A 27,531-nucleotide genomic window follows, 5' to 3' on the forward strand; every position below is an offset into this window, starting at 1 on the left:
TTTACGACGAAACAGTTTTGTCGTTACGTTACGAGGAAATAACGATGACTTTAGTTTTTCACGTAAATTCGTCGTAAACTCGACGCAAATTTACGAGGATTGTTTTTCCTCGTTAATTTTCGTCGTTAAGCATGTGTTTTCTTGTAGTGATAAAATAATGAATACAAATGTTGGTCTCTTAAATTTATCATTGTTGTTGAAGAGTTAACGTATTAAAGTTCATTTTAATTATTTCAGGACTCCATATGCACAAAAGGATATTAAGTTTTGCGCTGACACAAATCAAAATAGTCGTATAGGAAACATCGATTGTAAAATGACAAAAGGGGATTAGGTGCACCATCTCTGTAATAAGTAAATGCCTCTTTTCGGCTCTGGTTTTGTTTACTATTGATTCTTCATAAGTGATTTCATTTTCTACCTCTATAAAATTGTGTTTTCGTTGTCGTTTATGTTTCACTGATATGAGTTTTTTTTATTTTTTTATTTTTTTTCTTCTATGAATTCGGTGAATTACATAAGTGTCAATTTAAAAAGATGGACATCTGTAAAAATTAGTTCTACTCCAGATACAAATAAATTCTATTCACAGGTTAGTGATTCTAATATATCAAGTTGTTATATAATATAAGTGCAGACTCGGAATATAAATGTATGTCTAGTACATATTCACTAGTTCAGTTTAAAAATCATCTAATTCTAGAACAACAAAACAAATTATTTATTTTATTAACCTATGATTTAGGTTTAGTTACTTAAGAGTATACCGATAAATATATATATATATTAAATGTTTGATTTATTAAATGATAAACCAGAAAACTTATAATAAATAGTTAAAATCTTTCATTCTTACATTTATAATAGCTAGATAGGGTATTAGGGAGAAACAAATATTAAACGAATGATCAAATCTCTCATTTTTCGAACAAACTCAAAAGGAGATTATTGAAATCTTGTCATGATATTTCATTAAAAGCTTTTTAGGAATAAAAATCAAGATTAAAATATTTAATCTGAATAAAATAATATATATAGTGCTTCTAATATTAAAAATCACATCGATTTAAAGAAGTGTATTTCTCGGACTGTCAGGATCAAATAACATATTTGAAACCACATATTTAAAAAATAATTTGTATATATAAAAGTATATACATTAATTACTTTATTTACTTTATATGGTATTAATTAAAATTTAGTGATATTGACATAAATATAGTATATTTTAATATAAGTTTTTATTATTAACACTTCTTACCCATATGGTTTTATTAAAATTTGTATGTTTACTGTAACAAAAATTTAAACCGCTAATTACAAAACTTTTAATGTGAGATTTATAAATACAAATTTCAAAATTAAAATATTAAGATCTCAATAATTTTCCATGAAATTTTTGAAATTAACATATTTTTATGTAGTATATAGTTTAATTCTAATGATATTAATATTAATATATATATATATATAATATGAATATTTATTAATGAGACTTAATATTCATACGATTTATGATCATTTGTATCTTGATTGAACAAAAAAGTAAACCATTGATCACAAAACTTTCAATGTGAAACTTTTGTCATTTTTAGTAATATGTAGTCGTTATAAAAAATTCAAAATATACCATATAAGAAAAAATCTACTTTTTTATTATATGTTTGATGTGACTGTTTATTTTTTTTAATAGTATCAAATTAAACAAAAAAAGAGAGATGATACAAAAAATGTTTTCAAATATTTATTATTCATAATTATTAATTGTCATATATATGTTAATCATATTAGATAATTCCGTAGCTTTTATTTCATTAAAAATTTGAGAATATTCTTTTTACACTACTAATCAATTTGATAGTTACTTTAATAAAATAATATAATATATATTTATAAAGATCAACTTATTTTTCTAAGGATACTAAGATCCTAGTAATGACACGTGACTACGAAAATATGTTGTAATGCTTCAGGATCAATATACAGGGGATGGTTCCTACTTACATACATCATATTCATAGAAGCATGTTCCGTAGCCTGCAAGCAACATATAAAATATCTCATCTAGTATCTTGTACTCCCCATACATAAAATAATTGCAGAAAAGAAAATGTTATATCAAAATATGTTATTAGAGAGGTTACTCAAATTCAGTCACGTATTTCTTTTGTCATTTATCTTACTTTTGGAAAATAAGTATACATGGGTAAATCCATATATAAAATAGGGCATAACATTTGTAGATATAAAGAGAGATATTATTGGCCGATTATTCATTTTAGTAACCTAGATGGTGCAAGAAACTTACTAGGGTTTATATCTTGGTGAGTGTAGCTGTTCCACCGAAGTAACAAGCAATGCGATTGTTCCCATTGGTTTCATAATACTCATTAAACGCAGAAGATGCGTGCGACCGTATAGTATCCGGCTCTATGACTAAGCAATCAACTCTCCCAATACCACATGCTCAATCAAGAGCTCTGTGTAGCTCTGATAGATGTGACCTCGTCGAATCACAGCTTTAGAACAAATAGATGAACGAGAAACATAAACACACAAACTTTTGGACAATTAACTATTTCCTCTTGTAAGTGTTCAAGCTCGTTTTTGATATTTGATCTAAACTGTGTAGTCATTTAACCTCGAACTCACGTTGCACAAGTATACAAACACGAAGCTCTCACGGAAACCGCTCAGGAATACAGATACGCAAGAAACAAATGAGAAACGAAAAATAAGAAAAGGAGTACACACATGTGGGATATGGAGACACAAATCTAAGCTAAATAGAAAACTTCATTTTCTTATTCTAGATTTCTTTTTTGTTTATATCTCTTAACATGTACATTTATTACTATGTTAAGTTTCCACATGTTTGGAATTATTCAACAGAACAGAAGAACCAAATTACCCGCAACCTAAATCTAAAGGAAGTCTTATGACAGGATTTGAATCCTAGAGAAATGATTTATTAACAACTAGGAGTTTTTGCCCGCACATGTGGGCAGAGTTATTTAATAAATATTTATTAATAATTATATTATTAGTTTAAATATCAAAAAATTTAAATTAAACATTAAATTTATACTATTTTATGAATCTTTCAATTTCTTGATTTCTTAATTTTTATTGATTTAAAAACATTATTTTTGGATAACAACACTAATATCTTGTAAATATGTTTTTATCTTGAACAAAATTTTATTATATTAATTTATAAACAATGATATAATAAAATAAAAAAATATATAATTGTTAATATAAAGTGATGTTATTAAACCAAATTCTAGGAATTAGCATAACCTACAAAATCTCAAAATAAATCAAAAGCAAAAGAATGTTAAACCAAACTCAACTTTACATAGTATATTAGTCAAAAAAAATAAGAACATTGATATATGTATAATTATATTGTGAAATACTTCCTATAATAATTAAATAAACACTCAATCAGACTAACTATGTTGACAAACAAAACATTAATATGTAATGTATATTTGAGGAAATTTTAATTTAAACAAAGTTATAATTTTTTAAAAATCTTGAAAAATTAAAAGTAAATTTTAAATTTTCATAAATATAAGGTACTTGTTGTAAAAAAAGAATATTTTATTTTTGAAAGTTATTCTTACAACTGGATGATAACAATAAATATTTAGTAAAAATAAAAACAAAGAAATATTAAATTTTCAACTTAAATAACAAATACAAGTTATTTTTGCAACTGAATGATAAGAATAAAAATGAAAATATCACGAAAATCACATTAACAAATAAATATATATCAAATTTATTGTTATTGTTTATATACTTCATTTTAGTATTTTAATACTAAAATAAATTTAATAATTTTAAAATATGCTATGACATATTATGTTTACAAACAAACATAAATAATTTTTTGTTATTTTGTATAAAACTATTTATAATATTTTAGTATAATGATAAATCTAATTATGATATGTGTATATATATAATACTAATTATGAAAATAAATAAATAAGAAATAAAGATGTAGATAAACACAAAATAAATACATGGAATTATCTTCTTCTTTTTTCAAAAATGTTTTCCATTTATTATTGAGATATTTTTATAATATTAGTTTGTAATCAGTTAAATAATGAATCATATAATTTATTTATTAGATATTAAAACTTTAATTAGTCAAATTAAAATGAAAATTGTTTAATGACTAAGACTAAAATCATGGAGAACATGACAAATAAACAAATTCAATTCTAAAATAATAGTATAGATAGATTAAATAGATTAATAGAGAATAAATTAACCTCCACAAGATTTTCATCATCATGTAAGATAATTGTGATTAAGATTAAATTTTATGTATTTATAAATATTTAAAATATAGTTAGATTTATAAATCTGATTTTTATGTTTATATAATTTACTTTTAAAATTTTAGTGCTGCGAATAACAGGAAACCACCTAGTAATTTGTAAAAGAATAAAAAAAATTATGTTACGAAAATTTTAATTCTATCATCATTCACAATAAATAATTAAATCAAGCGTATGTGTTATTTCCTTTTCTTTTATTTACTTCGTGAGATGATTAAGATAAATAGCATGTATAGCATAGATGAATTAAGATTTTTACTAAAAATATATAAAGCCAAAAAATTAGGGTTGAACAACGCAACCAACTACAACAAAAAATCAAGAAGCTTCACCGTCTTCGATTTCTCTGCGTCGTGCACTGCTTCCCTTGTGCGGTAGGTCGTTCTCTTCTCGAAGATCTGAGTCCATGCTTCCTGAAATAAAGAGATATATATAAACGTTCCCGTGCTAATACCTTGTAGAGTTTCTCATATAGACTAGTCGGAATATAACCCTACTTTTGGAATATTGGTTGTAGTTTTTTTTTTGTTTGGTAAAAATATTGGTTGTTGTTTATGATTTTGGGAGTTTAATATTTGGTTTCTACGTTATTACGTTATTAAGTTTACAAAAAAAAAAAAAAAATATTTGGTTTCTACGTTATCGTGGGACTTGCCATCTTTTTTGTTTCTGATGTGCATCCCCTTCACTATAATATTTGATTTTTGTTTAAATACTTTTCTTGGCAGTAATCATGGCTGATGAAATTAACGAGATGCAACAAGAAGTAAGTCGTTATTCGTTTCTTTGTCTACAATGAATACACAAATGTATAGATTTTGGTTTCCTTCTTTCATGCTGCATGTGTTACCTAATTATGATGTGTACGGAAATCTCTTTTACATCAGCTTGCACCCTTTGACCCAACCAAAAAGAAAAAGAAGAAGAAAGTTGTTCTTCAGGATCATGCTGAGAGCTCATCACCAGAATTGCAGATGGAGAAAGCTGATGATCCAATGCCTGGAGGTATAATCGATGAAGAACTTTGTTTCTCTTCAACACTCTATTTATGTTTTACTTAAATACTTTGTCTCATTTATTTTGCAGCAGTTAATGATGGTCTTGAAAGCGCAGTTAGTGGAATGAAAAATAGCAAGAAGCCAGTGAGTGTTTATAAATGTTTAGTACTAAGCTTCTCTTATATTTATTCAAACTTGTGTCTTGATTATAATGATTCACCTTACATTGGTTTTTATTTGATGGTTAGGTTGATTCCAGCTCACTGAATGAAGAAAATGTTGAAGCCGTAGAAGATTTGGATGGTGGTTTGAAACTCCACATATATATATTTTGTGCTAATTATTATATTAATAGAATATTAGTTCATGTTTACTTTTATGTATCCAGTTTGAATCTTACATACAATATCTTGCAGGTCATGAGGAAGAGAAAGGAGTAATCCAGCAGGAGAATCGTTATCCTTGGGAGGGAAGTGATAGATTGTACCTATATGAAGAGGTGAGCACATCACAGATAGCTTTTGTTTTCAAGTGAATCCTTTTCAAGATTCTTATTGCTTGTTTTAATTTCTTATAACTGGAGCTGTATGTTTTTTTTTCAGATGCTTGGTAGGGTCTTCAACATTCTGCGTGAAAACAATCCGGACCTAACTGGAAATAGGCGTCGTACAGTTATGAGGCCTCCCCAAGTTCTTCGTGAGGGGACAAAGAAGACGGTCTTTGTCAACTTTATGGACCTTTGCAAAACGTATGAACAAACATTGTCTCTTCAAACTCACTAGATCGTATATCAGTTCTTGATGTTTATGTTTATGTATATAGCATGTTTTTTATTGAGGATGCATCGACAACCAGATCATGTTATGGCGTTCTTGCTTTCTGAATTGGGTACTAGTGGCTCACTTGATGGCCAGCAAAGGTTGGTTGTTAAAGGGAGGTTTGCACCCAAGAGCTTTGAAGCGAATCTGCGAAAATATGTCAGTAAGTAACTCTTCCTCTAATCTCAAGATCGGTTTTGAACTGTGCTGTTAGATTTCAGGGACTGGACCTAAGATTTTAGGAACTATAAACATTTTAGTATAGTATCTTAATAATTATTTCGTTCGGTTGTGCCCAGAATTTTAAGTGATATTCCTCTTCATTTGTAGATAACTATGTCATTTGCCATGGTTGCAAGAGCCCAGACACAAATCTTACAAAGGAGAATCGTCTCTTCTTTATGAGATGTGAACCGGTAAAAAAGCTCATTTGAAGACTTTACTTTTGTTGCATCACCATTGATGTCATATGTTATATCTGAGCAAGTGAATGAGTAATATATGTTTTGGTTTTGGCAGTGTGGATCAGAACGATCTGTGGAACAGATCAAAGCTGGTTATGTTGCACTCGTTGGTAAAAGGAAGACTTGATGATACCAAAGAGGTTTTTAACCTCTAAAGAATAAAGAGCAGTCTATGGAGTCGTGATGTTTATCTGTCACATACTTGTCTTGTCTTTTTGCTATCACATTTTATTACAATAACTATAATGAATATAAACCAAATTACAAACACATCAAAAAAAAAACGCATGCAATTGATAAAATGTTCAAGAAAATGATAACATAAGATTTATTTTAATAAAGTTTGATAAAGTGATTCACGTTTTTTTTCAATCCAAAAGACTTGAAAAAGAGTTGGTTTGACAAAGACAGACAACACTTGAGCAAAGTTATCTATCACGAAGACAACAAGTCAATCAAACTTCAAAAGCTGTTAATGACAAAAGACTTTCAACTCAACATAAGTTTTAAAAAGGAAGGGAAAAACATAGCTTATGGCATTGATTTTGATGAGGGCTTTAGTGAAGCCTAGTGAGCTCTTCAACTCTCTTACACAATTCTTCCACCTGAACATTCATGGATTTAGATATCTCCTCCATCTTGTTCCTACTCAGATCCAGAAACGATTCGATCAAGTCCCCATCCAAAAAGTTCCTCGCCTCCACGGTTCTCTTCTCGTTATTAAACGATCTCCACTGCTCGTGGCTCAGTCCCCCTACTCCTTTGATCACTTTCCTCAAACTCGACTGCAACTTCTCCAAGAAAGCATACTGTTCTTGTGGCAGCGAAGCAATGACTCCAATCATTCCATTGACTGTACCGAAAATAACAGTTGGGATCTGACCGATCTCTGAATCAGGCAGCCTCATCACGAGCGATCCATGGCAGAATCTGTTAACGAATTCCCCGAGGTGATACTCCCCAACTACTTCTAACCTCCCTCGTTCTTCATCAGTAGCACCTTCACTGTTCTTCTTCACCGTTAACAGATTGAAATTGTTCTCAGCGCCAAGGTAGGTATCATCATCGAGTATCTCAACAGCAGACATCCAGTTAGCATTGTAGTCCCGAGCTCGTTCCTCAATTGCACCTTCCTCGTGCTTTAAAACAAACAACAACAGAAAAAAAGTTCAAGAATTAGACATCCAAAGCTACTGTTTTTGAGCACAGATTTGATATACAACTAAGTTAATGTACCTTATAGATAAGCAAGGAGATCGATTTCATGAGATCACCAACAACGATAAAGTCTCCACGGGTCTGTACATAGAGAGCTAGAATGTGTCCGTGATGTCCACATTCAGACTGCAATTCACGAGTGCCATCATCACGCAGCATCCACTTGTATAACTGAATCTTCTGATTGATAGCAGCGAGAAGCTTTCCATTAAAGGCATTGAGAGAGTACACAGCTCCTTTGGTTTCTTTCTCAGCGATAAGTTGCAGTTTCGCATCCTCTACTATAAATACCAATATCCTTCCCTGCATTCACAAAAAAACAAGTTATAACTTTTTGACTTGAGAGTGATGATGTCTCGAAGAAAGATGATACCTTGGTTGGTTCGTTTTCTTCCGGTAAAACATATGCGGTTCCAACACAGTAATAGACATTCTTGTCGTCGGTGAAGGAGCAGCTTAGTATGGAGCAAGCGTATTCAAACGCATCCAAGGGATAAGTTGACATAAACTCGAAGGATTGGTCGTCCAACAGACGAACAAAATGCATTTCAGATTCTTCAGCATTTGTCTGGTTTCCCAAACTGCAGATACCAAATGTACGTGTCTGTTCCTGATGGCAGATTCGACGAGCATGCTCTCCCAGAGGAATAGTGCGTATGTGAAGCTTCTGAATATCATCAATGGTTCCAATCGTGAGTTCACCTTCTCTGGCAATCGCCAAACTGTTGTTCACAAGAGAGAATCAACTCATTAATTTGAAACCGAACAGCAAAAATGAAAGGATTTTTAGTTTACCTGTCGGGAAAAGCAGCAGAGTTGAAAGGACACATATAACTAACTTCTTTAAGATTGACATTGCTGTATAACAGCTTCTTATTGCTGCTATAGATTACGGTTGGTCTATCTGATGCAGCGAAGACGTGTGTGGCGCTTTTAGATGAAAACGTACGCAGAGTTATAGGCTGAGTCCCAAGTGATACTTTCTTTCTGTCTTTCAATTGACCAGTAGTTGTGTCCAACTGGAAGTTCAAAAGATGACCATCTCCGAGAGCACAGAGCAAGTAAGATATCTGCAACATAACAATATGTTAAATTCTACCACTCGGTTCTGAAGTAATGTTCAATGGAATCATACCCCTTCGAATGAACAGAGAAGAACAGAACGGGGAATGATCTCTCCTCCTAGTTGCTCTTTTGTAATAAGAGTCAGTTCTGGCAGGGAAAAAATCCTGACGCTTATATCTGTCCACATCCCAACCGAAGCTAGCTGACTGTAGTTAGGATTGTCGCTGATGGGGTTGATGTCAAGGCAAGAAACCTCGTACTCAAGAACAGTATGTTGCACTTCTGTCAATTTCCCATCTCCAATTTCTAGATAAACCAAATGCCCACCTCCAGTCGCCAGAAGAACCTACCACGCAAATCAAAGCATCCATTTAAAAATGCTCATTCGAAAATGGCTAGACACAATGAAACAAGCTGTTAAATCAAACCTAGGATGAACAGACAAACCTGGCTGGCATTTGCGGTTGCAACATTAACAGTGAATCCAGCTGGGGCATGCCACTCATCCCGCAATTCTCTAGTTGTAGAGCTGACTAGTCTAACAGAATTTGAGGTAACCTGATCAAGAGGAGACAGCAGTTTCTTCAAGCTCATGAATAAAGAGGAGAGACCAGAGAAGTGTTTTACAGCTATCAAATACATCGATTGCCCTAAAGCACTAGGAAAAAAACTTGCCTGTACAAGCTGATTGTACACAGCATCATGGCAAAACAAAGTCTGGACTTGGGACAAGAAGCCCTCAATCTCAGTTTCTTCCAGTTCATCCTCAAGGTTCATGGCTAATATGCGAGTTTCACTGATAAAGCTAACCACGAGGAATGTGTCGAAGGCTTCATCAACTGAAGATTTCAACGACCACATTCCCTTGATGCCTTCAAGTTCCACAGACGCCTGCAATACAGCGGAGTTTTAAGGTAGAAACTAGATAAGAAAAAAAAGAACATATAAGACATTGAGATTTCGTGATATAAATCAAACCTGTTCATTGATTCCTATGCCATTGCGAACTATGCGGAGGGAACCATCCTTAAATGCCCCAGAACAAGTTACAACCTGGCCTTGCCCTTGTCTCTCGAGGTCGACTACACAGAAGTCGACAATAGGCCCCAGGTTGGTATACCTCTCCAAGACTTCTACATATGAGCCTTTCGCATCAGGATGTAGATTTAGCTTTACTAGCTGCAAGTGGAAAATTAAACAGGGAAACACTCAGATAGTTATTTGAATTCTTCTAGAAACCAGAGAAAAGAAACGTCAATTCTTTCTTTTACATTCAACATGAACAAATTAAGCAAAAAGAGTTCAGACCATAATTTATTCTAACACACCTGAGAATCGCCATAGCTTGAGCCGACAAAGACAACGGCATTGTCAAGGTATGATATAGTGGATGCAATGGACGTTTCACCCAGGAGCTCAATTTTTAGGCCAGTGACCCTTCAGATACAAATAAAAGCAGTATATGCATAAAGTAAATAAATTCAGAAGAGCTTTCAACTGTTTAGAATATAGAAAGATGTAGCAGTTAGTACACTTACTTTTCTTTCTCGTGTGTTATAACAAGCAGGTGAACCAGTCCAGCATGGTCACCAAGAAGATACCTAGAGCCATCAACATCAACTCTTCCATATGCTTTAGTGATGGACTGGAGACGAAAATGGAAGGTCACATAACAAACTCAGATAATAGTAAGAGGGGTACTCAAAGAAATCTCAGACAACTAATTACAAAATCAGGTGAGATCACATGAAAGAACATACAGGTCGTATTGGTATTGCTTTGAATGCATTAGCACTGCAATAGACAATTGTTTCTTCACCAATAATAAGGACGCCACAGAGAGGTGGTGGTACGGGAATCAGTAAGTCAGCACCATTGTCGAGATTGTTCTGTGACCATGGACCCTCGACAAAGTCCTTATCTTTTAGAGAGACTTCATATGTTTTAACATGACGAGCATCTTTGTTGTCCTGTGAAAACAAACATTAGTTAGTCCACCGGGGTTGTTTAATTCAGAAAAAAAAAAAAAGTTAGTCCCACCGGAGAAAATTCTAGACTGCATCACACAAATCAGATTACATCAATAAATAGGACTAAGTAACAAAAAAACATAGAGAAAGAAAAGATCTTTAAGCAGCTACCACTTAAATAAATAGAGTAAAGTTACTTTTCTTAAACTCCATCAACTACCAACAGTATATATATTAACCAACTGCACAAGTGTTCTTTCTACATTGAAATCTAGTAAGACTTGAAAACAAAGAACAAGGTTTGGTTTTAAATGCATGTACAGCACAGTCATGTTAAGATATTTCCACACCTGATAAAGTACTGCAATTGTGGGCTTTGCACATCCAAACAGGAACTTGATATCCAGAACCTGCAACTCCTCCAGCCTGAAATTTAGGCACCACACTCAATATATCAAAAATGTCCACAGAATAACGATACCGTAAAGAGTCAAGAGGACAGAGTCTATTAAGGATTTTCGAAACTATCTGACGCATGGAAACAAAGGACCACTAGGAGACACACAAAGGTGACGTTAGAATGCAATATGCTAACTGAGTAAAACAGTACCTGATATTAAAAGCTTCCTTGAGCTGTCCCTTATTGTCAAATGGTATAACCTAAAAGAAAAACCAAAGAAACAGAACGAATCATCATATATGGTATAAGTAAGAGATTATATATAATTCAGTAAACGAGCACACATCTATGTAAGATAAGTATATACCTTGAACAAGCCGTCATACAGGTGGAGTCCAATTAATCTACAATCTGGATCTATTATGCCAATCTACAAGAAAAGGTTCAAAACAGTAGTAAGCTAAATGCCAACCAATCCTTAATGACAACACATGTTGTTTAATGAAGGAAAGTAGAGGATTTCAGCACTCTGAAATTCACAGTGCAACGAGACATCATTCATTACCTGACCATTGTCTGTTGGTCGGCCTATACGATCAGAAACATCCCCCATTGCTCTGAAAAATGTCAACACATCATATTCAGCAGGATTGATTATTGATAACATCAACTATAGAGCAAGCACGATCATAAAATGAAAGACAAGTAACACAACTGGATGCTGATAATTTGGAAAGCCTACCTTGTGACAAGCTCGGAGGACTCAGCATCCCACTGAAGAACACAGAATTTGTGTCTCTCAGTTACGATGAACAAAAAGTCTTGTGTTTCGCCCTGCAAAGAGTGGTAGAAAATACTATCAACACTGTAACTTACTAATAAGACCATGATAAAAGAACACGATAAGAGTCGTATATATATATATATATACTCACATGGGGCCTGAACAACTCCAAAGTAGCAATCCTTCCATATATAGGAACATCCAGCATAGGCTGCAAGTTAAGCACATCCAGCAGAAAATTATATTACTAACAAAACAAAGGATGGCAACAAAGAGTTTTAAATTCATACTTTAAAGACTAAAATGAAAAACAAGATAGCAACTTCTCCTTGTTAATGGAACGGTAATCAATATAAGCCTGAGAGAAGAGAGAGAGAGAGATGTAAGTAGTACCTGAAGGCCTTGTGGGGTAAGCAAATGGATCTCAATTCGAGTACATTTCCTGCAACCAGATCAACACCTCTGTCAAACAAATTAAGGAAAGTGCTAGCAACCCTCCATATCCAAAAAGGCACAATCTTTATGTTTATTAGTGAGCCCGCTTCAAGATTTAAGTTAGTTAAGACTTCATAACAATAACGAGATTCGAGTAGTGACTGAATCTAAGCTTCCTTTGAAAACCCTAAACCCCAAAATTAACAGCTTCTATGCCAAAAGGGGAACCTAAATTGATGAGAAAGAGAGGAAGGAGGAGAGTTCATACGCGACGATGAGGTTGAGCTCTTGGGGACTGGTGAAGTTTCCCACGCACGAGTGAGTGACACTGGTGGGCTTGTGAGCCGTGACGACGTAGTTCCATGAGCTCATCTTCTTCTTCTTCTTCTTCTGGATTTACTGTCTACTATGCGAGGGCTTTCCCGCCTCTGATTCGGGAGAAGCTTCTGGATTTCTCTAAGACGAGGTTTGGGGATTTTAACGAAGGAGAAAGAGAAAGAGAGAGAGAAACAATGAGAAAGAGGCGAGAAGCGAAGAACCAAGAAGAAACAACACCCCGTCGACAGTGACGGCCGGTTCGGTATACATTAGATGTATGGCTCGGTTCGGTTAGGTTTGGAGTTATGGTATAATATATTAGAGATGTTATTCGTAATTTTTAAAATTTTAATTGATTAAGACAAGTTTACTAGTTTTCAAATTTTAACGTGTGAAATTTAAGTATAACCTGTAAATTTTGGAGGTTTTTCTTGAGATTTAGGTTTTTATTTTTCCATAAAATTTCTTGTGAAATCAAATTCAATAATAAATATGAGTAAATATATCACATCATTTTAAATTATTATTTAAAAATCAAAACACATATTAGATTTTTAAATTCAATAAAATACATAAATAACTCAATAGTTATATCAAAAAAAGAACTTAAAAAAAAACAAAACAAAAATTATTAGATTGATCATATATACTTCGGTTTCATGTAGTAACTTGAGAAATAAATACCAAAACTTTATAAACCGGATTAAGTACCAAACTTACAACGATTCTCCGGTTCGGCATGCCATATAGGATGGTTTCCGGTTAGTCTTCAGCTCAAAAAAAAATTGTAGCCTACAAAAAAGCGAACTTGTATAATGGGCTCAAGATAGATTAGCTAGTTAATGGGCCGTGTCTGTCCGGTACGACCCGATTCCTAAAGAAGACCTAGGTTTTGTAAAATCGAAGTTGAAAGATTTCAACTTTCCGACCAAATATACAAAAGTGTTTTGTTCTGCTCCGCCGTCGCCGCTAAACCCTGAAGCTAAACCTTAAACCCTTGTTGAGCTCTCCTGCTTTAGCTGAGGGAAGAATGAAGTACCCAAAAGGTGGAAGCATCAAGAGAGGCGGTAAAAAGGGTTCGAATGACAGGGATCCATTCTTCGAGCAAGAGACGAAGGAACGCAGGAAAGTCAGTTACGATGACGAAGACATCGAGTCTATTGAATCCGACGCCGAAGAGAACGGATTTGCGGAAGATAAGAGAGAAGCGGAGGATGAGGACGAGTTTGCCGATGAGACGGCGGGAGAAAAACGGAAGAGGTTAGCGGAAGCGTTACTTAAACGAACCAGAGAAGCTAGGCAGAGAGAGCGTGAAGAACGTGATGACGATGATGATGATGATATTGTCAAGACTTTGATGAAGAAGCAGCAGGAGGAAACTGGTAGGGTTCGAAGAGCCATTGCATCGAGGTAATGAATCAAAGCAGTGATCTTTTTGTTTAAATTTGTTAATAGTAATAAAGTTTAAGCCTTTTTGTAATGAGTCAGGGTTCAGGAGCCACTTAGTAGCGATGGGTTTAGTGTTATAGTCAAGCACAGACATTCTGTTGTGTCGGTTGCTCTGTCTGATGACGACACAAGAGGCTTCTCAGCTTCGAAAGACGGTACTATCCTCCACTGGGATGTATCCTCTGGGGAAAAGGAGATATACAAATGGCCAAGCGATGAGACTCTCAAGTCTCATGGGATGAAAGTGAGGGAGCCTCGGAATAAGAAACACAGCAGGGCGACTCTTGCTTTAGCTGTTAGCTCGGACGGTCGTTACTTGGCTACTGGAGGAGTTGATCGTCATATTCATATATGGGACGTGCGGACCAGAGAACATGTCCAGGTAATAATGATAAGATCCCGTTTTTTTTGTTTTGTGGTGGTTGTCTTACTCTCAGCTTCTTATAATCATGTTTCCACAGGCCTTTCCAGGTCACAGGAATACAGTTTCGTGTCTATGTTTCAGAAACGGGTCTACGGAGCTCTATTCCGGTTCGTTTGATCGTAGTGTCAAGGCGTGGAATGTAGAAGATAAAGCTTTTGTACAGGACAGTTTTGGACACCAGGATGATGTCCTAGCCATCGATGCGCTAAGGAAGGAGCGTGCAATTTCGGTTGGAAGAGACAGAACCATGCAATTACACAAGGTGAAGAATAGTATTTTTTTTCATCATCATATTGGTTTCTGGTGTACTGTATTTGAAAGTCTTGTTTATATGATGATTATAGATGCCTGAGCAAGCTCGTATGATGTACCGTGCACCTGCATCGTCTCTTGAGAGCTGCTGTTTCATCAGCGATACTGAGTACCTGTCTGGTTCGGATAACGGAACTGTTGCACTTTGGGGCATGTTGAAAAAGAAACCAATATTTCTCCTTAAGAATGAACATTCCGTTACCATTAATGGTAAGTTCCTTTTCGTCTCATCCCTGATGCAGTTGAATCTTAAACATTTTCTTTTGTTTCATTGCTGCTTCCGATGCTCTAAAAGGTCTCAACTCTTTTAATATTTTCTTAAAACAGAAAATGGTGATCATGATAATGTGGAGTATAATAACTCATGCACAGCAAGTTCTTGGGTCAGTTCAGTTGCTGTTTGTAGAGGTAGTGATCTTGCTGCATCTGGAGCTGGTAATGGTTTTGTGCATTTGATGGCTGTTGAAGCAACTGCCCTTCGACCTTTATTCAAGCTTCCTCTGGTAAAAATTTATTTCCTTATGTTTTATGTGCTGTATTTGATTCTAGTGCAAATCGAAAAGCATTTCACTTCTTCAAGCAATAATCTCACGTTGCCTTTTAATATCGTCTTACAGTCTGGATATGTGAATTCTATGGCTTTTGCAAAATCCGGCAAGTTTCTGATCGCCGGTGTTGGACAGGTATTTGATCCTCTCTTATCTGTCTTTCTTTGCTCTTTGTTTTGTGTTCGAATGCTAATCTGAAACCGTTGTGTTTGATATGGCAGGAAACGAGATTTGGAAGATGGGGATGCTTAAAGTCTGCGCAGAACGGCGTCGCTATACATCCTTTAAGGCTGTCATGAGAATTTCGGAAGGATTGTTACTTACATCTTTTACTTGCTACAAGCGGTTGGCTTAATCTTGAAGTTATGTAAAGACCTACAAGTCTTTTAAGCTCTTGTAGTTTTTACTCCCTTCTTGTTTGTTTTGTTTTGTTGTACCCAATGCTCTTTATACAATAGAGAGAATTTTTACGTTTTTTGAGGTTCTGATGAATCAAAGTCGGATAAAAATCAATCGAGAAAAAAATATTAAACCAGAGATACAAAGACTTGAACATTTATTACGGTCCGAACACAGCTTTAAGAAAATCTTTATCGAGAGCCAGACAGCCTTATGAAAGTCAGCGTTTGCGAAAAGTAAAAAATAAGCTGCATCAACGATTACTCTATCTTTAAAGCTTGGGAACTCTAGAAACAGTTTCTTAAGTTTCTGTCAATAGCACTTCTCAAATGTCTCAGTCTCGGTTCTGTTCCGTTCTGAATATAGAATCAACTGGATGACAAAAAAAAACAGCAGGGAATTGATTAGGAAAACTCTGAACAAATATCCAAACATACGTAGAGTATCACAAGATGAGGACTTGAAACAAACAAGAAAAATGGAAGCATGGTAAATTCATAATATAACTAAACAAGAACATATAAAGCTAAAAAAAAAAGATTAAATAATGATCACTTGCATAAGACTAAAAGTCTATAAGGAGAGAAGCACACAGGGTTACAAGAATGCTTACAGAAGTTTGCAATTTCACTTTGGAAACACCAACTTCGAAGAAAACAAGTGTGTGATTCTCATTCATCTACTTGCTACATGAAATTTGTTTTCAATTAATCGATAATATGAAATCTAGCTAACCATCAATTTTGACCTAGACGCCAGCTTTAACATTAGATATCAGCATACTACTAACCATCAATCCTGAACAAACGGTTAAAGATCATCTCCAAAGCAAAAACAAGAGCGTACCTTTTTATACGTTTTCTAAAAAAGAGTACACCCACGAAAGCTTTGACATCAGATATCAATACAACTAAGTAAAAATCCTAAAGCTCATCTCCAATGCAAAAACAAGAGTAAAGATGGCATTGGCATATTCACATAATCTCTAACCTTTTTTATACATTTTCTACAACATTGTACACCCAAGACGCCAGCTTTAACATCAGATATCAATACTATAAACCATCAATCCTAACAAACATTTAACCTCACCTCCAAAGCAAAAGAAAGAGAAAATATGGCATATTTCAGAAAATCTTCATCCCTTTTTATACAATTTCCACAACACAGTACACCAAGACGCCAGCTTTAACATCAGATATCTCATCATATCAATACTACTAAACATCAACCCTAAAGCAAAAACCAAGAGAAAAGATGACAAAATCTATAGCCTTTCTATACATTTTCTACACCCAAAGACTACCGCTTTAACATCAAATATCAAAATACCACTAACTATGAATCCTAAACAAGCGATTAGAGCTGTTTCGAAAGCAAAAGCAAGAGCCAAGTTCGCATACAAAATCTCTTTATACATTTGCTACAATAAAGTAAAGGCAGGTCTTACTGAACCACTGAAGATCAAAATCCTAAATCATGAGTGATAGCATAAGAAGAAAGCTCAAACCTTTAAAAACGAATCATCTCAACTTCTCTTTACTCGAGCTCTTCTTAGCCGCGTCCATAACCTTCTCAAGATACCCTTCAATCGGCGGCGTAAGCGTAGCCATACCTCGATTCGCCGGAAACGGCGTCAAATCAGGCTCCAACGCCGCCATCTTCAGCTTCTCCGGCAACGCCTCGATCGCCGCCTTCTTCATATTCAGCAGCACAGTCTCCGCCGCACGCCTCTCTCTATGCTCCCTCATCAGCACCTTACTGTTCTCCTTCGCGAGCCTCTCCCCGTCCTCCGCCGTCACCTTGTACTTCACCAGCTCGTCGGCGCTAAAGATCCCGAGCGAGACGTAATCCAATCCCGCGGTCCCGATGCGCATCGGCTCGTCGGTGTTGATCCCCATCGCGGCGGCTCCTCCTTTCTTCTGAATCTCCATGTCGCGCTGCTTGTCCTTGCTGATCAGGCCTAGCTTCTCGCGCTGGGCCTCGCGCTCGGCCTCTTTGGGGGTTAGGGAGCGAACGGGACAGGGAGCGTTTAGGCATTGCTCGTAGAGCTTTTGCTTTTCGTCGGAGATTCGTCCTTTGCCTTTGACGGCTTCCTCTCCCTCTCCGGATGCGGCGGGGTTCTTGGTGGAGAGCTTGTTACGCTTCAGTGGCTGGCCTGTTTTCAGCTTGGCTTTTCCTTTGGGGGTTCCCCCGGCGGAGCATCTCTGGATGAGGTTGTAGGTCAGTGATTCGATGATCGGTTTTGGTCTTGTGATTCGAATCATGGTGAGGTTCTGATTCACACTCGTCCGAAATGGTGTTTGAGCAGTAGGGAGGATTTAGGGTTTTGACTTCGACTGTGAAAGAGGAGAGCTCAATATTAAACGACGTCGTTGTTTGAAAGAAATAAAGAATGATGTCACGAGACTGTTAAAGGTACTTTTGTCATTTTATTTCTCGGTTGGATTCCATCTGAATTAAAACCGACTTTTGGTACAATTTCTGTTCGGTTCTAGTTCTATTCGATTTTGGTAGGTCTTCACATTTATAATTAAACCCGGAATTTAAACTGGATTTAAACCAAAATATCAGAATTTATATCCAATCCTAATTGTTGCTCAAAAAAATAAAAATCAAACCTAATTGTAGAAATATATCCCGAATCGATTTTATAAGACGCTCTTTTAGGTACTAGATCTTATACAATCAAAATATCTAAATTAATATATTTTTTAAAAAAACTTAAATTAATATTCAAAATAAATATTTCAAATATAAACAGTTATTTCGAATATGTAATTTTATATTTATTTTATTTTATCGTATAAATATTGAAACTAAAAATCATTAACCTAATTCAAATTAAACTGTAAATTAAATTATTAAATTTATTTGAATTAAAAAGGAAAATTTTCATTATTGCACAAAACCGAAAACCAAACCAAATACAAAATCTTTCCTACTACGGTTTGATTGAAAACTTAATACTCAAACCGTATGTGAACCTTAACCAAGCCACGTAGCAACAACTCAACCTTCCAAATACATATCATTTGATGAATAACAATACAATTCAAGCGACACAGATACAAAACGAAGCTATCTTAGAGTCTTTACCATCCATACAAAATGGATCACCACAAGATTTTATTCAATTGCAGAAATGTAAGAAAAACACAGTGAGAGACACCATTACACAAATCAATACACCTCAACATGCCATTGCTTGTTCTTCCTAAGCTGAGAAAGCTTCTGCTCCCAGCTCTCACCTCTCTCCTCTGCAACTCTCTTAAGCGTATCTTGAATCCCAGGCATCATTCCTTTAAGCCCACAAAAGTAAATATGAGCTCCATCATCCAAAAGCTTGAAGATCTCATCACTATACTCCTCAATCTTGTCCTGCACATACATCTTCCCTCCTTTCTTGTTCTTCTCTTCTCTGCTCAGCGCCTTATCATACCTGAAATTCTCAGGGTAGTCCTTGAGGTAGCTTGAGAACTCTTCATCGTAGAGAAGACTGTCCGAGTTAGCCACACCGAGGAAGAGCCACGCGAGTCCATCAAACTTGAATGTAGGAACGTCCTCCATGAACATACGACGCAAGTACCCTCTGAATGGAGCTACTCCGGTTCCGGTAGCAATCATTATGTGAGTAGCTTTTGGATCTTCTTCAGGCAAAAGCATTACTTTTCCAGATGGACCTGTGATTTGGACCTTATCTCCAGGTTTAGCATTGCACAAGAAGTTACTACAGACACCAGCTTTGGAAGGATCTTCTTTTCCAGTCTCTGGATCATAGTACTGAGCTCGGCGAACGCATAAGCTAGCCGTCTTGCCATCAAAAGAATCACCATATCTCGTTGATGCAATAGAATAAAGGCGAACATTGTGAGGAGCACCTGGTTTCTTAGGATTCTCACCCTACGGAAAGCAAAACAGCAATGCATTTATAAGCAAACAGAAGCTTAGAAACAAAAGAGACACAACACAGTACTTACAGGAGGGATCACTCCATAGCTCTGTCCTTCCCAATAAGGAACCTTCCCATCATGATCAATCACAATGTGGCAAGTCTCTCCAGGTGCTTGTGGACCAACGATTCTATCAACCGAAACTATCTTTGCCGTGTAAGGCTCCTTGGGCCTGTACAAGTTTAAAGGAGTCTCCTTGGGATCTTCAAGCTCTAGAGGAGTAACCGAGACTTTGGATCTCCTTGCTTGCTGCTGAAGTGACATACATACAGTTGACCGTTTCTTCAAACTCAGTTTCCTAGATACCGTATCTAATCTCAGAAGAGGAACGCATGACTTCTCAGTGAAGCTCACACTTTGCACCTGAGACAGAATCGAAAAAAGTCAACGCTTACCACACACTAATGGTGGATTTTTTTTTAAAAAATGAGCTCCTTCCACTTCCTAGACACCTCTCAAAGGATTCAAATTTTCAAGTCTCAACAGATACAAAATCAGAGTTTTGTTATCTTCTGCTACGAAAGACTGTACCTTTCAATACCCCAGTTCACTACAAGTCAACATTAGTACAAAACCCACAAAAAGAAACACAAAGACAACAACATTTCAGGACCATCTAAAGCATCTGAAACAACAACATGGTTCGGTAAAATTAATTAATCAAGATAAGTTTTGTTCACCTTAATCATAGATCCGCTCGACCCATCAATTCCAATAGGAAGTGCAACAGACATCTGAAATCAAAACCAAAACTTTAGTTAAACCAGCAAATATGCAAGGAAGTAAAAGAGTTTATAATGACAAAAACAAAGAACCTGAGAAAGAGGAGTTGAGAGAGCCATGGTGATAAGAGGAGTAAGAATTTGGTTTATGAATTAGATCGCAAATCGAGAAAGAGGATGATTGTTGAGCAGAAGAAGGAGTTGTTTAATAGTGAAAGGGGTAAGGAGAAGAAAGATCCTTTCAAGGCCCAGAAAAGACACAAAACAGCCCACACTGTCTGCAAATTCTCAATTGGTTGGCTCCTCGGGACAGTGGATCTCGGTAGGCAGAATATTGCTTAATTCTTTATAATTTTCGCTTTGATAATAATTTTTTTAATATTGATAATTGTTTTACTATTGCTTTTCATCTTCTTTTTTTTTTTTTTAGTTTTTGTTTAGATCTATCTTGTGATCCTGAATTTTTTTTTATTTTTACCGGCTTCTGATTCTGGAATGAAAGTGTTCTTTATCGATTTAAATGTTTGTACAATCCTATTTCACTTGGTTAAATATAATTTTTAGATGCCAAAAAAAAAATTGTTTTACTATTGGTGGTACAAGAGAGAAAAACACTTGATTTTCTTTTTGGGTTTTACTTCTAGGTTTTCCCCTTTTTCCACCAAATTCTCGGTATAATAATTTATGCAAATTTCAATTTTCTTAGGAAAATAAGAAAACTAACTCATGTATGTTACAATTCCAAAGCCAATTTTGAAAGTTCAAAATTACAATTTCAGAGATCTTTACAGAAAAAGAGCTTAGTAAGTTGCATGGGAATAATTGCATATTGGGTTTTTGCCAAAACTAACCCACAACTTGATTTTAACCCCAAACTTATACCCAAACTTGAATCAAATGCAAAACTAACCTAAAAGCCTAGTGAAATTACAGCTCAGCCCTTTGTGACCAAACAAAAAAACAGAGGTCATTTTTACGAATATAGCCCTAGTAAATCGTCTGAGTCGTCTGAGATGTTGGAAGTCGTCTGGACGACTGAAGTGTAAGTCGTCTGGTACCGGTTTATTTTAAAAATAATTTATAAATCTTGTAAAAAAATATTTTGATGCGTGAAAAATAAAAATCAAGTAATTATAAACAGTTTTAAGTGATATAAATTAAGATATGATAAAATTGATTTGTTTTGAAGATAGATGAGTGGAAGTAGTGAATCATGAAATACTTTGGTTTAGGAGTTTGGCAAACATATGTTGTAGTATTGTATGTATTGTTAGGGTTAGATTTTGGAAAACTAAAATGTTTTTTTCAAAAATTAGTTTTCACCTATATGTGTTTATTTATGTGTATAGTAAACACTTTTCAAGTTTGATTTGATTTTATGAAGTCTTTAACTAGATAATTAAGTTTAGGGGTTATGTTTAGGGTGTGGACGACTTATATTTCAGTCGTCTGTTGAATAATTTACTCGGACGACTTACATTTCAGTCGTCTGGTGAAGAAATTAAAACAGACGACTTACATGTAAGTCGTCCAAATATTCCCGCCTAAAATTTTTTTAAAAAATTATTTTCCCGCTTAAATAATTTAAACCAGACGACTTACTTGTAAGTCGTCTGGAAAATCTTCTATTTTAGTTTCCCGCTAAAAATATTTAATTTCCCGCTAAAAATATTAAACTCTTCTGGACGACTTACATGTAAGTCGTCTGTTTTAATTTCTTCACCAGACGACTGAAATGTAAGTCGTCCGAGTAAATTATTCAACAGACGACTGAAATATAAGTCGTCCACACCCTAAACATAACCCCTAAACTTAATTATCTAATTAAAGACTTCATAAAATCAAATCAAACTTGAAAAGTGTTTACTATACACATAAATAAACACATATAGGTGAAAACTAATTTTTGAAAAAAACATTTTAGTTTTCCAAAATCTAACCCTAACAATACATACAATACTACAACATATGTTTGCCAAACTCCTAAACCAAAGTATTTCATGATTCACTACTTCCACTCATCTATCTTCAAAACAAATCAATTTTATCATATCTTAATTTATATCACTTAAAACTGTTTATAATTACTTGATTTTTATTTTTCACGCATCAAAATATTTTTTTACAAGATTTATAAATTATTTTTAAAATAAACCGGTACCAGACGACTTACACTTCAGTCGTCCAGACGACTTCCAACATCTCAGACGACTCAGACGATTTACTAGGGCTATATTCGTAAAAATGACTTCTATTTTTTTGTTTGGTCACAAAGGGTTGAGCTGTAATTTCACTAGGCTTTTAGATAAGACATGGCTGATTTTTGTTTCTCCGACTGATTTAGTGATCATGAGCTGGCTGAGTTATTTAATCTACAGCTGACTTATTGGAGGTATTATGGCTGGTTTTCGTATTTTCAGCCGTAATGAGCTTGATTAACAGTAAACTCAGCTTAATTACAGCTGACCTATTAGCAAAAGATTAATTACTAGAATATCATTCATTTGACGGCTAAGTTATTTGAAAATACAGCAGGCTTAATGTTTTCCAGTCTAGTTTCTACTGATTTATTAGCGAAAGATTAATTAATGATATAGTATTCACCCTGCGAATGACTTACATTTGTAGTTATGGCTGATTTATTAAGGTGAGTTATAAGTTCGTTTTGTTGCTGCCTTACCGATTTTCCATGTCATCAAAATTTATTTTCCAAGTCATTATTAATATTACGACAGTCAAAATTAGGGTTTATGTTAAAGACGTCGTGTCTTGTTCTTCATCTTCATCTTCTTCTTCATCATCATCTTTTTCTTCTTCTTCTTCTTCATCTACCTTCTTCTTTTGATACCCATACCTGATATTTTGAAATATCTTCTTCATTTACTTTTATTTTCTCATTTTTATTATTTTCATTCATCTATTTCTGAAATCTTATGAATCCGGTAATTATTGTTTTCGCGACGACAAAGACATAAAATTGAGCTAGTTAAAAGGAAGGCGGAGAAACAAAGTAGGCAGAGAAGACGAAGTTGACGAAGAAGATGACAAATTTAAAAGCCGTTTTGATATGTTCGACGAATCGAACGATGCCTTATCTGAAGATGATAAATTCAGTTTTTTAGCTCATTGTGGAGAGAAAGTGAGAGATATGTTGTGTTTAGTTCACAAGAATGGAAAAAGAAGAAGGGTAAATCGATTTTGGGAGCATTAAGAGCTTCAAATTGGTTGTTCATGGTGGTTGTGGTATTGATGACAATGGCAATCTTGTAATTACTTGAAGATGATGAGGGTGAGAGAGTAAAAATGTCATTTTCGAAAAGAAAAAAGAAAAAAAAAATTGATGGCATTTTCGTAAATTATATGAATTTGTGGGGTGAATAGGGCAAAACCAATTTTCAAAAAAAAAAGAGGTTAGTTTTGTGTTTGACTTTAAGTTATAGGTCAATTCTGCAAAAAGCCCTTGCATATTTGCATCTATTTTTTGTTTTAGCAAAAATTATCAAATATATTGGAAAAAAACAGTAAACCGCTTTCCGACGAGGAAATGTTAAATTACCGATGGCCACACGTTAGGAATATCTAAAATTAGTCGGATTCGAACTCAGTTTATCGACGCTGAAACTCTATGCTACAACCCGACCACTAGCGCATGGTTATTTATGATAGGATAATCTAACACTAAATTTAACTCAACAAAAGTCCATACTGAACAAAGTAAATTTGAAATATTTATGGTCTAGGCTAGGCGACCAAACTGTCTCACTGATCTCATAAAATATTTTTGAGTTCGGAGCTCCCAAAAAAAAAAAAAAAAAAAAAAAAAAAAAAACAGAGAAACAATCAAGAAAAGGTTGAACCAGTCAGATAATTACTCATGGTCCAATGAAATGTGGTCTAAAGAATTAGGTGTGGCACGTGCAGCCGAACTATGCGAAATAGTGGAGCCTAATAGAATAAATTAGGCCTGGGATTTTGTCCGAACGGAATGGGCCGAACCGGACCGAACCGGTTTTTTCGGTTTTCGGTTCGGTTCGGTTTTCAATTCGGTTCAATTCGGTATGGTTTTAAAAATTAATTCGGTTTTCGGTTCGGTTCGGTTTTTGATTTTCAAAAAAAAAAAAAAAATTTAAAAACCGAAAATAACCAAAAATATCCGAAAATAACTGAAAACCCGAACCGGAAATAACCGAATAACCAAAAAATAACCGAATTTAATCGAAATAACCGAATTTAACCGAAAATATCCAAATATTTTGGAAAAATTATACCAAAATTAACCGAAAATTTAAAAATTCGGTTATTTTCGGAAATAAAATTGAAAACCGAAATAAACCGATAACCGAACCGAACCGAACCGAAATTTTATTTGGTTTATTTCGGAATTGTTTTAAAAAACTTCGGTTAACCGAAAACCGACGGTTCGGTTCGGTTCGGTTTCGGAAAACCGAAGTCGCAGGCCTAAAATAAATCAAAGCTGGGATGAACCAGAGGCTTACAACACATAAAGGCACACTTAGTGCATGATTATTGGGGGTTTCTTAGAGTGGAGTTCTTAGCGGAATATAAGAATCTGTCTCTTAATTTTTAACTAAAAAAACTAAGAACCGGTTCTTATATTTTGCTTACAACACATAAATATACCAGAGGCTTACAACACATAAAGGCACACTTAGAGCATGATTATTGGGGGTTTCTTAGAGTGGAGTTCTTAGCGGAATATAAGAATCTGTCTCTTAATTTTTAACTAAAAAAACTAAGAACCGGTTCTTATATTTTGCTTAGAACTTCACCTTAAAAACCCCCAGCTCTTACACACAGTTACGCTGAACAAAGTCTATAAGCACATAAAATTGAAAAGTCATTCTTTTAATCATTACATTCATTATCAACACTAATCCAGTTTATCGAGATTATTTTACTAAAGTTCTAATCACAGAAGGCATTTCTTTCATTTTCTTATATTTATACAAACAAGTTATAAATTTTCTACTGTGGGTGTTATTTCCTGTAATTATGTTCTTTAAACAAAGGTCACTAAAAGTCTATATTTTTGTTACTGATCATAGCTGATTCTGAAAACTATAATTTCTTTTACTTGCATAGATGCAGCTAAGCTAGTGACAAGAGACCAATTTGCATCTTGAATGAAGACACTTGGTATGTAGCTACAGTCAGATCTTAAAATAGCTTTAGGTCCTTTTTACTAAAACCTCATTCCCAAATATGAAACTGTGACAATTGAGGGACTTAATTACCGCTTCCATGGATCCATCAGTCACTAAACTTCAGTTACTTCTTAGTTATTAACTACATAATTAGTACTAAAGTACTTCCATGGATCCTTCAAGCTTCATTCCTCATCTGCTTCTTTTGGTTCAGATTCTTCACTCTCTCTAATCATCTTCTTGCTTTCAAGAAACCCCATGAGCCCCTTAAGCGCAACATCAGGATCCTTGCTCACCATAAGCTGCTCTATGACCTCAGCTGGAGTTGCTTTCACCTCACGGAACATCTTCTCAATAGGCTCAAACAGATCATGCTCTTCGACATAATCAAGATACATTGCAGCGAGCTTCTTGAAAACATTAGGCGCACAGTAATCCATGAGTATATGAACATCCATTCTTCCTGGCCTCAGCAATGCTGGATCCAGTTTCTCCTTATGGTTCGTGGTGAAGACTATGATCCGTTCCTCTACACAGCTTGACCATAAGTATGGATCGTTTGGATCGTAAGTATGGATCTTGAGATTGTCTCTGCTTGTCAGTATCTTCAACGATGATTTTGCAATGTATGTGAAGTACTCTGACATGATCTTGTCCCTAAACTCCTTCTTACATGTCAAATGAAAGTACCTGAAACCCCATCAAATATTTACAAATTAATGTAAGAAAACAACGAGTTATTACTGAAGATAAAACTTAGTTAGACTTGGGTGAATGATTAATCACAAAACTTTAAGGTTTCCTTTTTAACATCCTTTAAATTTGGGATTTATGTTAAGAAAAGTTGCAAACTAATGTCAAAAGCTACAACTTATTACAGAACATAAAAGAACAGAAAACTTAGTTAGACTTAGTTGAATAATAAATCACAAAACTTTAGAGGTTTTTTCTAACATCCTTAAACTTTAGGGTTTCATTTCTAACATTCTTAAACTTTGGGGTTTATGTTAATAAAAGTTGAAAATTAATGTCAAAAGCTACGACTTTTATTACAGAACATAAAGAACTAGAAAACTTAGGTAGACTCAGGTGAATGATAAATCGCGAAACTTTAGGGTCTCTTTTTCTAACATCCTTAAACTTTAGGGTTTGTTTTATGACATTCTTAAACTTTGGGGTTTATGTTAAGAAAAGTTACCGTTTTGGTAGGCTCTGGTGAGGATTGTCGTTTCTTTTGTAAAAGCCGGAAAACCGGACCGATGTAAACGATATAATAAAAGCGAAGTTAAGGAAATAGACGAATATATAAAAACGAATACGAGGACGATAAGAAACCGTATTCGCAAATAACCGTATTCGCAAATAGACATGGAGGCGAGATATGATCTCTTTCCTTAACTCAAAATATTCGCTCCGTTAGTGAGACGGGACTGTACGAATATAGAGTCCCAGGATACAACCATGGCAGACGAATCACGCCTCACTCGTGATTGCCCTATTGAACTATAAACTCTACGAAACACTCTCACAATATAGACTTACGCAGAGGGATTTTTTGCTGTTGGATTTCGATCAGGAAAAAAAAATTCTGAAATGAAGGAAGAGGAGAGACGATATTTTAAAGAGCCGGAGAAGACCCACTTCCCGCAACAGCTGCTGCACGTGGGCGAGAATCTCGCGGAGATCGAGGGAAGTTGAGTTCCGAAACTTCTTCCTCAAGACTCTCTC

General features: G+C 35.0%; 5 protein-coding genes and 1 pseudogene across 5 annotated transcripts; 2 read left to right on the forward strand and 4 right to left on the reverse strand.

Moving 5' to 3' along the window:
- Positions 1-4,653: 4,653 nt before the first annotated feature.
- On the forward strand, positions 4,654-6,951 carry LOC106314591 (eukaryotic translation initiation factor 2 subunit beta-like; the record flags this gene model as incomplete). The annotated part of the gene is made up of 10 exons (XM_013752441.1): positions 4,654-4,735; positions 5,090-5,127; positions 5,249-5,366; positions 5,448-5,503; positions 5,608-5,665; positions 5,776-5,858; positions 5,962-6,107; positions 6,198-6,340; positions 6,508-6,593; positions 6,697-6,951. Coding segments are annotated over 10 exons (882 nt in total), but the record flags the coding sequence as incomplete, so codon positions are not given.
- Positions 6,952-6,996: 45 nt separating this feature from the next.
- LOC106318142 (DNA damage-binding protein 1a) lies at positions 6,997-13,035 on the reverse strand. The gene is made up of 19 exons (XM_013756010.1): positions 12,782-13,035; positions 12,472-12,520; positions 12,230-12,289; positions 12,037-12,128; positions 11,860-11,911; positions 11,662-11,724; positions 11,505-11,554; positions 11,245-11,320; positions 10,685-10,894; positions 10,463-10,569; positions 10,253-10,361; positions 9,903-10,103; positions 9,600-9,815; positions 9,372-9,482; positions 8,995-9,270; positions 8,655-8,929; positions 8,233-8,581; positions 7,878-8,162; positions 6,997-7,780 (listed from the first exon to the last, which is right to left on the reverse strand). The coding sequence occupies exons 1-19, from the start codon at positions 12,883-12,885 to the stop codon at positions 7,199-7,201; spliced, it is 3,267 nt and encodes a 1,088-aa protein (XP_013611464.1). The 5' UTR covers positions 12,886-13,035; the 3' UTR covers positions 6,997-7,198.
- Positions 13,036-13,751: 716 nt separating this feature from the next.
- On the forward strand, positions 13,752-16,203 carry LOC106319316 (U3 snoRNP-associated protein-like YAO). The gene is made up of 7 exons (XM_013757599.1): positions 13,752-14,241; positions 14,320-14,662; positions 14,742-14,966; positions 15,049-15,226; positions 15,344-15,519; positions 15,634-15,699; positions 15,786-16,203. Exons 1-7 carry the CDS (start codon positions 13,862-13,864, stop codon positions 15,861-15,863), a joined length of 1,446 nt encoding a protein of 481 aa, XP_013613053.1. The 5' UTR covers positions 13,752-13,861; the 3' UTR covers positions 15,864-16,203.
- LOC106319317 lies at positions 16,074-18,339 on the reverse strand. Its single transcript, XM_013757600.1, has 2 exons — positions 17,474-18,339; positions 16,074-16,335 (listed from the first exon to the last, which is right to left on the reverse strand). Exon 1 carries the CDS (start codon positions 18,228-18,230, stop codon positions 17,487-17,489), a length of 744 nt encoding a protein of 247 aa, XP_013613054.1. The 5' UTR covers positions 18,231-18,339; the 3' UTR covers positions 16,074-16,335; positions 17,474-17,486.
- Positions 18,340-18,969: 630 nt separating this feature from the next.
- On the reverse strand, positions 18,970-20,946 carry LOC106319411 (ferredoxin--NADP reductase, root isozyme 1, chloroplastic). Its single transcript, XM_013757729.1, has 4 exons — positions 20,732-20,946; positions 20,597-20,650; positions 19,944-20,279; positions 18,970-19,866 (listed from the first exon to the last, which is right to left on the reverse strand). Exons 1-4 carry the CDS (start codon positions 20,756-20,758, stop codon positions 19,147-19,149), a joined length of 1,137 nt encoding a protein of 378 aa, XP_013613183.1. The 5' UTR covers positions 20,759-20,946; the 3' UTR covers positions 18,970-19,146.
- Positions 20,947-25,775: 4,829 nt separating this feature from the next.
- LOC106314592 overlaps positions 25,776-27,531 on the reverse strand; it is a 7,566-nt pseudogene continuing 5,810 nt past the window's right edge.

The sequence above is a fragment of the Brassica oleracea genome, chromosome C9 (genome assembly GCF_000695525.1).
Source record: "Brassica oleracea var. oleracea cultivar TO1000 chromosome C9, BOL, whole genome shotgun sequence".
NCBI lineage: Eukaryota > Viridiplantae > Streptophyta > Magnoliopsida > Brassicales > Brassicaceae > Brassica > Brassica oleracea.

Excerpts from the sequence above, each read along its gene's own strand:
- LOC106318142 (XM_013756010.1), bottom strand. The coding sequence starts at position 12,885 with ATGAGCTCATGGAACTACGTCGTCACGGCTCACAAGCCCACCAGTGTC. Across the intron at positions 10,104-10,252 it reads CAAGCTATGGCGATTCTCAG|CTAGTAAAGCTAAATCTACA; the intron begins GTGTGTTAGAAT and ends TTCCACTTGCAG. Across the intron at positions 8,930-8,994 it reads TTCTCTGTTCATTCGAAGGG|ATATCTTACTTGCTCTGTGC; the intron begins GTATGATTCCAT and ends GTTATGTTGCAG.
- LOC106319316 (XM_013757599.1), top strand. The coding sequence starts at position 13,862 with ATGAAGTACCCAAAAGGTGGAAGCATCAAGAGAGGCGGTAAAAAGGGT. Across the intron at positions 14,663-14,741 it reads GGACCAGAGAACATGTCCAG|GCCTTTCCAGGTCACAGGAA; the intron begins GTAATAATGATA and ends ATGTTTCCACAG. Across the intron at positions 15,227-15,343 it reads ACATTCCGTTACCATTAATG|AAAATGGTGATCATGATAAT; the intron begins GTAAGTTCCTTT and ends TTCTTAAAACAG.
- LOC106319317 (XM_013757600.1), bottom strand. The coding sequence starts at position 18,230 with ATGATTCGAATCACAAGACCAAAACCGATCATCGAATCACTGACCTAC.
- LOC106319411 (XM_013757729.1), bottom strand. The coding sequence starts at position 20,758 with ATGGCTCTCTCAACTCCTCTTTCTCAG. Across the intron at positions 20,651-20,731 it reads TCTCAACTCCTCTTTCTCAG|ATGTCTGTTGCACTTCCTAT; the intron begins GTTCTTTGTTTT and ends TTTTGATTTCAG. Across the intron at positions 20,280-20,596 it reads CGAGCGGATCTATGATTAAG|GTGCAAAGTGTGAGCTTCAC; the intron begins GTGAACAAAACT and ends ATTCTGTCTCAG.